Source organism: Podospora bellae-mahoneyi, chromosome 2 (assembly GCF_035222275.1).
Source record: "Podospora bellae-mahoneyi strain CBS 112042 chromosome 2, whole genome shotgun sequence".
Lineage (NCBI taxonomy): Eukaryota > Fungi > Ascomycota > Sordariomycetes > Sordariales > Podosporaceae > Podospora > Podospora bellae-mahoneyi.
The window spans coordinates 3149961-3161175 of NC_085881.1; the positions used below are offsets into that span (position 1 = coordinate 3149961).

Genomic DNA, 11215 nt, shown 5'->3' on the forward strand with positions numbered 1-11215 from the left:
ACAGGCCTGCTCTCAAAAAAGATATCGCGTTTGGATCCAGTTTTTCTCTGGTGACCGAGACTTCATTTGATCGATGGTGATGCTGCGGCTGGACAGTGTGCTCAGCTTTTCGGCGCACAAACCATTTCCACATAACTTCCAGTTTCTTGGCCAGGATGCCAGGATGCGAGATTCAAAACTGTCGCCTGTTCGATCCACTTCTGTTTGTTCATGCGGAATTCGCTGTCGAGAGCATGTCGATTCTCAGGCTCCCTTGTGGTGATACCAGACTGAAGCAAATATCAGGATAAAATAAATGAAAAGAAGGTTACACCTTCGCTGATCGGGCTGGTAACCCGTTTCTTGGTTCGTCTTGGACTTGGACCGAGTGTGGCGCCACAGCTGAGAGAGCATATCAAAATCTCGGAGCGTTGGTTGGTCGAAACCAGGCACAAGTCGTGGCGTAGAGTCCCAAGAAGGAACACCAGCACCGGCACTTCGCGGTGATGGGGAATGGGAACGCGGCGACCGGAGCAGGAGTAGCGTCATTGTTGTGGCTTTGCAACAGGGCCAAGCCAGGCGCTGCGGCTGTGTTTGCAGCAGTTTGACAGCGACAGGCCGGAGGGATCCAGGGTTGAGGTGACAAACCTGCGACAGAGATATTGACATGCAACGTCAACTCCATCCTAAAGCTGACGACCACTTGTCAATTCTGCAAACTCTGATCTGTTTTGCAACTGAATATCCGTATCCGGTGGTTGTTTTGTTTTCGTCCTATTTATCCTGTTTTTTTGGCCATCCCATCTCCACCAAACGAAATACTTGACGTCGCACATACAGCCTCGTTCCCTGTTGGTAGTCGTCAGCTTTCGAGTGCGAGCCCCATCGAGTTCCCTGGGCAACCAAGCATAAGGCGAGAGAGAAGCCAAGGAAACCTCCAGCTTGCGCAACCTCAGCTCTTTGTATCTTCTGTACAGTCGCAGCCCTATCGTCTTCAGCACAAACACAACAAACTCCCCTCCGAATTCCTTTTCGAAAAACCTTGGCCGGAAACCTTGATCTTCTGACAGGCGGGAGGGCGTGCGCAAGCGCATAGCAACATCAACACCAACCGACACCAGACGAACCCAATCGAACCGAGCGCCGGACAGAGAGCCCCTCCAAAGAAAAAAATGTGGGAAGACTTTGAGCTCGACGCCGAGCAAATTCCGGCCTTTAAGCTCGCATTCCACATAGCACAGATTGTCTTTGCGTTTGTACTATGGTGCCTCGAGATTGCTGTGTTCCGGGCCGAGAGCGCAAAGATTGTGGGCAACAACGGGTGGACGTTCGCAGTGGTATGTCTCAGCCTTATCTGTATCCCCTCACTTTTTGCGATTACAAGATACTGACGTGGATATGGGATGGTAGTTCTTCTTGTCGTTACCAGCATGGATCTACCTCATCGGCGCCCCTCGTTTCCCACGAACCCGCAAGATCGCCAACCCGACGGTGATGGTCTTGGTCGACGTCATCTTCACCATCATCTGGCTCTCTGCCTTTGCGACACAGGCGGCGTATAACTCTTCTGGTCTTTGCGGAGATGTTTGCGGTATCAGCAAGGCCATCGTCGCCATGGGCGTATTCGTCTTGTATGTCCTACCCCTCCCCCACCATCTTCCCATCTTGAATAACCCGTACTAACTATCCCCAGCCTCTTCTTCTGCGCCACCACCTTCCTAAGCATCTGGACCCTCAAATACTACCAATGGAACAACCGCCTCCCCGGCTACGACCGCGGCGATCGCGGCGCCGGCTCCGACAGCCAGAACATCGACCCCGACAAAGCCGCCTTCTCCCTCGCCCCCCACGACGAGGAAGCCTACGCCCCGGTCAACATCCACGACGCCGACGACGACGACAGACCCGCTCCCTACGGCGGTGCCAGATCTGACTACTCCTCTGACCCCTACGGCGCCCCCAAGTCGGATTACTCGGACCCGTACGGCAGCGCTGTTGGCGGTGGAGCGGCCAACGCGAGCACAATCGGCAGCTCATACCAGGACAACCCGTTCCGAAGGGGAGAGGCGAACGCGAACCCGTTTGATGACGATACCGAGTATAACTCTGGACGGGTGTCGGCTATGGGGATGGGGGGTGCGTCTACGCTGGGAGGGTCGATGAATAGTAGGTATCAGGCTCCGAGTGTTGGGACGTATGATGAGGAGGAGGATAGGACGGGGCCGGCGAGGTTTCCGCAGGCGAATTATGATCACCTTCATCGGTGATCGATGATTAATAGAACTGATGTTGAGTCACGAACGGGGGCTTGATGGTCAGGGAGGATAAGAAAAGCGAAACGTGCTTGGGGAGGTCATCTTCAGCAAAAGTGCAGCGAATGGCATGTCATGGCTTGATGGGTTCATTGGTGGGGAAGGGGTGTTTACTGTTTCTGAATGATTTTGTTTCCGGAGGGCGGAGTTTGTACACTGGAGGCATTTGGCTTTGCGTATGGTTTTATTATACAATGATCACGATATACAAACCTCTCATGAAATGTCTTTATGGTTCTGGCGTCAGGTGGAAGAGGGGACTTGTTCACACGAAAAGGGAGGTATCATGTAGTTGAACATGAGGATGGTTTGTTGCATGTCCTGGTTCTGAATGTGCGAATGGTGGCTTTGGTGGCTTTGTTTGAGCACGAGGCATGGTTCCAGTTGTAGCCGTGATGAAGGGTTTAAGGCGTACAGAGGAGTTGCAGGGCATTTCTCAAACTGATATATTGAAGAATGGCAACGCAGAAGATGTGGTGTCTCTTCAAGATATCTCCATACTTTGGTTGCCATCATCTCATAGGGTTTATGATGAATGTTAAACTAACAAGTGGTTGCCCAGGTGGCAGGACTTCCGAGAGTCTTGATAATCATCTAGTTCAAGTCCAGCAACCTGACCTAACGACCTGCTCAACCGCCTGTTCGACCGCCTTCGCTAATTTAGGCCCAAGTGCTCTAATCAAAACCACAGATTTTTCCATTTCCGCCAGATCAGATGAAGACCAACTATAAACGCCAGAAAACGCCGGTATTATGAGTGACATGAACCTCTTCCCCATCTACAGCCACCCTGTTAGAGACCCACACTGTGAGGCTCAATTTGCATCCTCAACAGAAGCCCCAATGTAGCAGAACCCTCTCAGCATTAAACGCCCCTAAATCAGCCCCGCCTTCTTCAACCTCCTCTTCAAATCCCCGGGCGTCTGCTGCATTGGATTCAACTTCATATCCCTCGCCATAGCACCCACATCCTCCCCATGCCTCTCCACCAACCTCTTCAACCACTCCCTCTCCCTATCACTCTGATACCTCGGTTTCGCCACCACTTCTCTTCCCGCCTCCCTTTCCAACGCCTTGAGAACTTCGCTCTTCTCATACGTCTCCCCCGCTAGCCCGCCCCATTCCTCGTACTCCTTCTTCTCTGTTGATTCACCCTCATCTCCAGACTCGAGGTCGTTTAGCGGGTCATTCAAAGGGTTGGTATCCTTGATGATCCGGAGGATCTTTCCCGTCTCGGGATCGCGCTCGACTTTTACCTCGCGGACGCGGAGGGAGCCAGAGTTGGAGTAAGACTGCACGGCGAGGGGGTCTTGGACGTCGGTGCGAAGTTTGGATTTGTCGTTGGGGGCGGTGCCGCCTGTTGTTTTGCCTAGCCTTGCGACGAGGCCGAAGCGGGTGTAGTTTTGGGAGAGGGTCTGTTTCTTGTCCCTGGTGACATGTAGAGTTAGTGAGTGAAATGGGAATATGTGGGAGAGAGAGGGGGAGACAAACCAGTTCTGGGCGATGATGCTGTTTCCTAGGGGGTTGAGAGCCTTCGTGCGGCGGTTGGGCATCTTCACTTTGGAGCGCGAGGAGCGCGCCTTGCGCTTTTGAAGTTCGCGACCCATTCTGGATTGTGGTGGGGTGGTCTGAGGGAGGGGTTAAGGTTGGTGATGGTGTTAATTGGTGCGGTGGTTGGCTGTGGTCGATTGCGCTGCTGCTGTCGCTGCGCTTGCCGTACCATGGCGGCCAAAAATTCTGGAGTTGAGTCGATAAGGGCGATAAGATAAGATCTTTTCAGTGGGTTAGCTTTCTTATTGATTGGGCTGGTTGCTTTCTTATCGCCGAATTCATAACGCCGATGACTCTCCTTCTCAGCCACGGCAGCTGCCACACTTGCTGCCAACTGAAGAGGCTGGCAAGCGATTCCCCTCTATGATTCAAAGACATGCAGATGCAAGATTGGACAATGCAATGTTCCAGTCTTCGCATCCGTGACAACTTGGAACCGTTTCTGTTGACGATCTTCTTTCGAAGAGACCGTCATGTCTCCGTCTGAAGCTATAACACAGCTCTATTAAGCTTTCTTCACCGTTTCTTTTATTGATCCCCAGCCTCGCGTGACTGTCACATGCAAGCCTCGACGTCTGAAGACCAAGGTCACCTCTCTTTTCTTGGCAGGATGAGCTTGGCCTCAACAGCATCAACCCCTCTCACAAATCGCCCGACTGGATGAGAAAATCCCGCTCCGTCTCGTAGGAAACGAAGTGATACCCAAACGCATACCAATACCGAAGACCACACACACTCACGGTTCGGATCTGGTAGGTGTCTCTGTCCCTCAGAGCATCTCGGTGTCTAAACTTAGGTCGTCGAGCCGTTCGATGCTGCCCAACACCCATCGATATCTCGCAACCGCCCTCCCCCCACGCTCCCGTTCACAAGCTCGTGAGGTAAGCAGGGAGAGATTTCTCTTCAGTTTTATCTGCCCAACATCCGAGCTTCAGGACTTGTCTCCTCAGCGGTAGCCGATGAGCTCGTCCGTCCGAACACAGACCACCACGGCAATCGCGTCTTCCGCCAGATCTTGAATTGCCTTCCTGTTGCGGTATGGCCCGGTGTGATCGCGGGATGCCAACACCCCCTCCCCGTCCTTCTACGGAGCCGATGTTAGTCGCGACGCTACGGGAGGGTAAGACAACCTGCTTCTTGCTTGCAGCTTGCAGGACATGCTTGCATATCCCGTCTTTTTTGCTTTGCTGACTGTCGTTGGAAGTAGCTCCAAGTTCAACAGCCAGAAAACAGGGACGTTTTGTCCCCCCCCTCTCTCTCTCTCTCTCTCTCTCTCTCCACCTCTTTTTCCCCAGATAAAGCAACCCAACCCTTCTCCCCCTCCCCTGTTGTTGGTCGTGTGTGCACACAGGAAAGGAAACATGACCCCTGACGGGTATATTGTGTGTTTCCAACATATCCCGCAAGCCAGGTCCAGGGCCAAAAGATAGTAAAAAATGTTCCTATCTCTATATCGATGACAGCGCATATCTGCTATGATCCAGGTTCGGTTTAGCAAACCTGATGAGCTCACAATCAATGGTGGTAGCGGTGATTATGGGTGTGGTCGCGTGCAGCAAAGCAATGATGCAAGCCACCAAGCGGTAGCACACCACACCAAGTTTGTTCTTCTATCACGCCTCTGACCTTCTAGACGGGTTCTAGTCTTTCTAGAAGGTCGCTTCTATCAGAGATGGTTTTGCTGAGGTGGCCGATCAAATTCGATAGTGTTGTTGACCCCCCTCTTCCCCCCTCACCTTCACTTTGTGGCTTCCTTGGTGTGTGCTAGGGTTCCCTTCTTCTTTTTTGTTCTGTGCAGCTTCTAGCGGGGTTTTGATGGGGGTTGGTGGTGGTGGTGGTCTGGACAGATCAACAACATGATTTCTCTACTACTTTCACCGAATCAGTGGTGTTGAGGTAGGGTAAAGGAAGCGCGGTTAACCAACGGGGTTTGTGTTGATCTATGGAGTTTGGGGTTGGGGAGTGCTCCACCGCAGATGAGGACAAACCGATAGAGTCTATACGGATACGGGATACCGAAAGTTGTCGGCGATTTTTTTTCTTTCTTCCCCTCTTCTGTTTTGCCTCTTTCGTCCCCTCTCTCGTCTGGAACTGGGCCAACCCCCCCCCAGTTTGTGCTGGATGAAGGTGTGGCTTGACGCCTCCTCCTCTCCTCTTCATCGTTTCCCCTATCTCCATTATCCTCCCCGTCTTACAAACTTACATTGCCGCCAGCGAGCCGCCCCATGTACACAACACCCCTCTTGTAGTACAGTAGTTCCAAGTCCCTTCCCCCACGCTACTTTCCCCTTGAAGGTTAGAATCTCCGATTGGGCAGGTCCTTTGTGTATGTATGCACATTCTGACCCCTGACCTTGAGACGGCTACACGGCGAGCGGTCCTGTCCTCCTCCTCACCACTATCACCCAACAGTTCCACAGCTGGGTTTTGCCTCTTGCTACAACAGTGTACATCGAGAGAGCCACCAGTTGAGGGGGAAACAACACACACAGGCAAGGGGGAGGGGGGTAAGCGAAGGCGGCATGGGGGAAAAAAAGAACACATTAACCGCGAAGCTTGTCGTTCCTTTGCGTTCCTTGTTGGCTACAACTTTGTTGATGGAGTCGATGGAGCCGTTTTGCATTTTCTGCAGTTACATCCAGATTGCGTGCTTTATCTCTCTGTCTCCATTGCCAGTTCTCCACTTGTTTGTCATGTTCAAGAAAGAGGTTATCGTGAGAGACACTATAGCGACGGTCTGTTAAGCGCGGCTTTGTGCTCAAACCGGGTAAGCCACCTCGATTCACTCACCGAGACGTTGGCTTCGAGAAGGTCTGCAACGGTAGGTTGGCAAGGACTAGAACGCGGGTTGTAACCAGCTGGCAGTAGTGATGTGATAGAGATACATTAGACTTGACGGGGGCAGGGGAAAGGGAGGGGGAACGTCGATCGGTTGAGGATGTACCTCTGAAGTATTCTTCTGGTGAGGTGGTAGATCTGATGTAACATGGGATACCCCGAATGTTTTGCTTACCCACCTGAGGAGGGGGTCAGCAAGCTGTGTGGATTGTGGGAGGGAGGAGAGGGCGAGTCCCGTCCGAGGCACAGACGAACCTGACAATTTCCAGGAAAGAACATATGCCGAGCTGAGACTGTGGGCGTCTCTGAAGGGCTACCCGAGATGGGGACACACTCGCTCACACGGACATTCATCCAGGTGAGAGAAGTGTGCATTGCCTACTGAGATGAGCATCTAATGCGGATATGGCACATGACACACCTCGCGTACAGCATGTATGAAGGCTCCTCACAAGACTCCATGTCCGTGCCATAGAGCTCTTCATAGGTAGTTGAACATTTGTCACCAGTGTTTTGCATGTGCTTATAGTTGGAAGAGTGTTGTGAATGTTTTGCAATGTTTTTGCAAAAGTTTCAACAATTGTATCTGATAAAACATGTACCCATAGCTTTCTCCTCTTCCCCCCCGCCATCAAGAACCTGCTCTTGTTCCCAAAACCCTGACAGGTAAAGGTATAACCACGGTAGCTAAATAGGTAGGTATAAATAAAAAGTAAACAACAAGAAATGATATAATAAACAAAGAGATGTCGGTATGTGTGTTGTGTGTGTGTGTGTAATGTGCAGGTCGCCATCACTGATGTACCTCACTCACTGTTGCCATAAATCCAGGGCAACTAGGTAGGTAACCCCCCTTTTCATATCATATCCGTCCCAATCCATATCAACATCAAAACATAATCCACTCCACCTCCTGATTCCCCCCAATACACTTGATCCAATTAAACGGCCCGCCCCTCTGCTGCTGCCCCGCCGTGCCCGGCCTCATCCTGTTGTACTCATCTTTGACTTGCACCCCCTCCCCAGCCCAGAGCCGCTCAAGCACTTCCAACGCGGCAAGGTTGTTCATGTACCCGCTCCGGTTCATAATCTCCCTGCACTTGGACCGGACAATATTCTGCTGCAGCTCATTGACGCACTCGCTTCCCGCAACAAAAAGCGGCCAGAGCAGAAACTTCTCCGCGGAGGAACCCGCTTCGAGGCTGGTGGCGTAGTAGACCACCTGAGAGACCAAGTTGCGGAAGTTGTTGTGGGTGGAGGGGGAGTGAGGGCTGGCAAGACGCTCGGTGTACAAGAGCGCGGCATACCGGAAGGCTTCGGAGAGGGAGTTGAGATCCCGGATCTGAGTCGCGGTCGGGGGTGGGGTGGTGCCATTGACACCAGCGCCAACTCCCATTCCTACTCCTGGGGATGTGGGAGAGGAAGAGAGGGATGGAAGCGGGAGCGGCGGGCCGGTGAGCGAGGCCCGGACGCGGTTGGAGTCGAATTCCCAGGTTTGGAGGGCGATGCGGGCCTCTTTCCACTCGCGCCAGAAGGCGCTGCGGTGGTCATCGTAGGCGGAGGAGGGTGATTGCATCGAGTTGGCGCCGAGATGCTCATTGTCGTCGAGGGTGGAGCCAAACCCGTTGCCGTCGAAGCGGACGCTGCTGTTGATGGGGTGGGGAAGGCCGCCAAAGAGGCTGTGGTGGTGGTCGGGGCCGCTGAGGGGAGATGACTTGAATGGCGCACCGAGCGGGGAGACGGAACGCGAGGTATCATTTGCCCGGGGGAGTGGCGAGGAGGCGAGGAGGTTCTGGACTGGTCGCTGCTGAGAAAGCAGGTTAAGTCGGCCAAGTTTAATAATAGTCCTGAAGAGCTCGCGGTCGCAGCCGACGAGGTTCTCAGCTCCGGGTGGGAGGAGCTGTGCATCAGGGAGAACACCGTAAAAGCTCGTGTTGAGCTGGGCTTCTCTGTCGTTAACACTGGCGGAGATGGCATCAAAGTATGTGAAGAGCGCCTCCATCCAGGCCGAGTCTCTTGATGGTGGGTAAGGAGACATCCGGCGCATGCCTAGAATCTTCTTGACTCCGGCAAACTGTGTGTGAAACTTGGCAACCCCTGACTCGGCCATTCTGTAGTGGCAGAGCAACAAGATGGTGGCCAAAACGGAGTCCTGTGTTGACTTTTCCGCGTCGTTGAGCTGCTCGTCAAGTAACCGTACTGCCAAGTTTCTGTGTTGGTATTCTTCAGTCAATGACTGATCTTGCCCATCCGAGGGGCTCTCCACGGGACTCTTCTCTCTCATGTCGAAACTGTGTTGACCGAGACTGAGTTTGCGCTTCATCCTGAGGTTGCAGGCGGCCAGCGCGCAGATGGCGTGCTGCAAGCTCCGGCTGCTGTTGGCAAGGCCAAGAATATGCTCTCGGAAGGGGTTGTTGGGGCCATCGATAAACACCATGCTAGGGCACATGGACTTCTCGTAGTAGTCGATGAAGAATGGCATCTTGGTGGCGAGATCTGGGCTCATCTGCAAGACGGGTGATGGTGACTGTGAAGGATATGAGTTCGCCCAGGGGGCTTGGGTCCTTTCATTGACGCTGCAGGAGAGCGAATCCTCATCCGCGTTCGAGGGGGCCCAGAAAGAGCCGTGGTGAGACTGGACACTGCTTCCGTACGTGTCCAAGTCAGGTGTGCCAGGAGCTTTTGCGTCTTGAGGTCAGCGTATGTGATACGGTTGTTGTGGGTAACGAAACTCACCCATGACGTCGCATTCATGTGGGAGCTTGCGACTGAGCTGGGCTTCCAAGGACTCTACATGAGACATGTGAGATTGAAGACTCGAAGCGGGTTCTGATGGACCATATACGAGGCTGGGGCAAGAGGTTGGTGCCCGGGGCTGCTCAATCATGATGCCACCTGTTGGGCTCTGTGGAACCGGCGACCCGTGATTGTGGAATCCGTCGTAGACAATAGGGCTGTGGATGTATTGTGGCACGTCGTCTCTCGGAAACGAGTGAGCAATGGGAGACATGTAGTCAACCTCGCTCATGGTGTCCAGGGGAGTGTGGATCATTTCCCGGTGCATCATCATGTCACCAGGAGTCGACACGGGAATGTGAAGACTGCGTGGTGGAGGAAACCTCGGACCATCTACTGGGGGCATGCTGGACGAGAAGGGAATATGAGTCCATCCCGGCGGCGCGGATTCGGTAGGAGACATGTGCGACATGTCGTAAGGGTGGTGGTGAAAAGGAGGTATCGTGATAGAGGGGCTCCGCCCGTGGCCCATTTCCAGGTCGCCGCGAACTGCCCGCTCATCCTGCTCGGTTGGCCACTGACCGTTCGAAGTGACGGAGGTCGTCCGAGAGCGTGTCGTGGTCGTTGGTGACTTGATGCTGGAAAGGCTCGTCTTGGCTTGGTTGACTGGTGGTGCCTTTGCAATGGGAAGCGACAACCCGCGAAGCTTGCCCCGACTGGCCACGCCAACACCCCATGTGAGCTGCGTCTTGTAGCCAGAGCACTCGTTACCAATCTCCAAGCACTGCGAGCAATACGGTCTCCTCCGATCACACTTCACATTCCGCTTGGCGCAAGTAAAGCAGTCGTCTGCGGCCCCGCCGGCTGGGGCTCTTCTTCTGCGCTTCCTGGCCGAGGCAGCATCCTTCGCTGCTCCTGTCGACGGCGTGTTGATTGGTGCAGTCATGATATCTGATGATGATGGTAGTTGTAGTGGTGTTGATCCGTTCAAAGTTTCCACCGCCGGTTAAAGTAATGAGTCTCGATGTAGTTGCTGGTAAGGCCAATTCCGAATTCCCGGGAAGTCTCGTGCAGATCCGCACAGCAGGGCAACCGACAGAAGGCCTTGTGAAGAGGCAAATGTTATTGAACACAAGGTGTGGCCCTCGAGAGACAGCGGATGCTGGCTGGAGTGGGTGAACGGGTATTAATATGGCAAGACTCGGGGCACATAGCACGCTGCGTGAGAGAGACACTGGAGCCTGTGTATGTCTCGCAGCCGAGAGGGAGGTTGAACCTGGAAGCTGGGAATGGTCGAGATGAGATGGGATGAAGTGGGATGGGATGGGATGAGAAATGAATCAGATTGGGAAAGAGGGCAACATATGAGAGCAAGGCAAGGCCGCGAGCCGTGTGTGTGTAGGGTGTTCTGTTTTATTAAACAGCAGCTCCCAAGCACTTCCACCGAGGCACCCAGCAGCAAGAAAGAGACACACGGTCTGCATGCAGCCCATCCCATGCCCGGCAACCTGACCCCCCCTCCCTCTCCTCCCCTCCCCCTACCCCTACCACCCTCCCCCCCGTCCCCCCGTGCAGCGCGCCAACGCCCCCTTCCCACAGGTACCACCCAAGTACCTCCGTACCGACCAGGGCCCAAGGGAGGATCGGTCGGAGGAGCGGACGAGGTTCTGGAGTGGGTACAACGGCCGCGAGCTGGGCGGCGACGAGTTACAACAGGGGACGGGCGGGAGTTGGAGTCTGGTCAGTGGAGAGGGCCAAGGAAGACCCCATTGCGTCCCACATTCTCTCTTTCACCTGTC

The 11215-nt window shown here is 53.8% G+C and overlaps 3 protein-coding genes across 3 annotated transcripts; 1 reads left to right on the plus strand and 2 right to left on the minus strand.

Moving 5' to 3' along the window:
- Positions 1-521: 521 nt before the first annotated feature.
- Positions 522-2760, plus strand: QC761_208500 (uncharacterized protein). Its single transcript, XM_062876588.1, has 3 exons — positions 522-1316; positions 1390-1610; positions 1673-2760. Exons 1-3 carry the CDS (start codon positions 1152-1154, stop codon positions 2244-2246), a joined length of 960 nt encoding a protein of 319 aa, XP_062735192.1. The 5' UTR covers positions 522-1151; the 3' UTR covers positions 2247-2760.
- Positions 2761-2800: 40 nt separating this feature from the next.
- On the minus strand, positions 2801-4326 carry nop16 (Ribosome biogenesis protein Nop16). The gene is made up of 2 exons (XM_062876589.1): positions 3783-4326; positions 2801-3719 (listed from the first exon to the last, which is right to left on the minus strand). Exons 1-2 carry the CDS (start codon positions 3896-3898, stop codon positions 3167-3169), a joined length of 669 nt encoding a protein of 222 aa, XP_062735193.1. The 5' UTR covers positions 3899-4326; the 3' UTR covers positions 2801-3166.
- Positions 4327-7166: 2840 nt separating this feature from the next.
- QC761_208520 (uncharacterized protein) lies at positions 7167-10866 on the minus strand. Its single transcript, XM_062876590.1, has 2 exons — positions 9417-10866; positions 7167-9359 (listed from the first exon to the last, which is right to left on the minus strand). Exons 1-2 carry the CDS (start codon positions 10360-10362, stop codon positions 7570-7572), a joined length of 2736 nt encoding a protein of 911 aa, XP_062735194.1. The 5' UTR covers positions 10363-10866; the 3' UTR covers positions 7167-7569.
- Positions 10867-11215: the final 349 nt, after the last annotated feature.

Coding starts and splice junctions, on each gene's coding strand:
- QC761_208500 (XM_062876588.1), top strand. CDS start 1,152: ATGTGGGAAGACTTTGAGCTCGACGCCGAGCAAATTCCGGCCTTTAAG. Junction 1,317..1,389: donor ACGGGTGGACGTTCGCAGTG/GTATGTCTCAGC, acceptor ATGGGATGGTAG/TTCTTCTTGTCGTTACCAGC. Junction 1,611..1,672: donor GCCATGGGCGTATTCGTCTT/GTATGTCCTACC, acceptor AACTATCCCCAG/CCTCTTCTTCTGCGCCACCA.
- nop16 (XM_062876589.1), bottom strand. CDS start 3,898: ATGGGTCGCGAACTTCAAAAGCGCAAGGCGCGCTCCTCGCGCTCCAAA. Junction 3,720..3,782: donor AGCATCATCGCCCAGAACTG/GTTTGTCTCCCC, acceptor ACATGTCACCAG/GGACAAGAAACAGACCCTCT.
- QC761_208520 (XM_062876590.1), bottom strand. CDS start 10,362: ATGACTGCACCAATCAACACGCCGTCGACAGGAGCAGCGAAGGATGCT. Junction 9,360..9,416: donor ACATGAATGCGACGTCATGG/GTGAGTTTCGTT, acceptor AAGACGCAAAAG/CTCCTGGCACACCTGACTTG.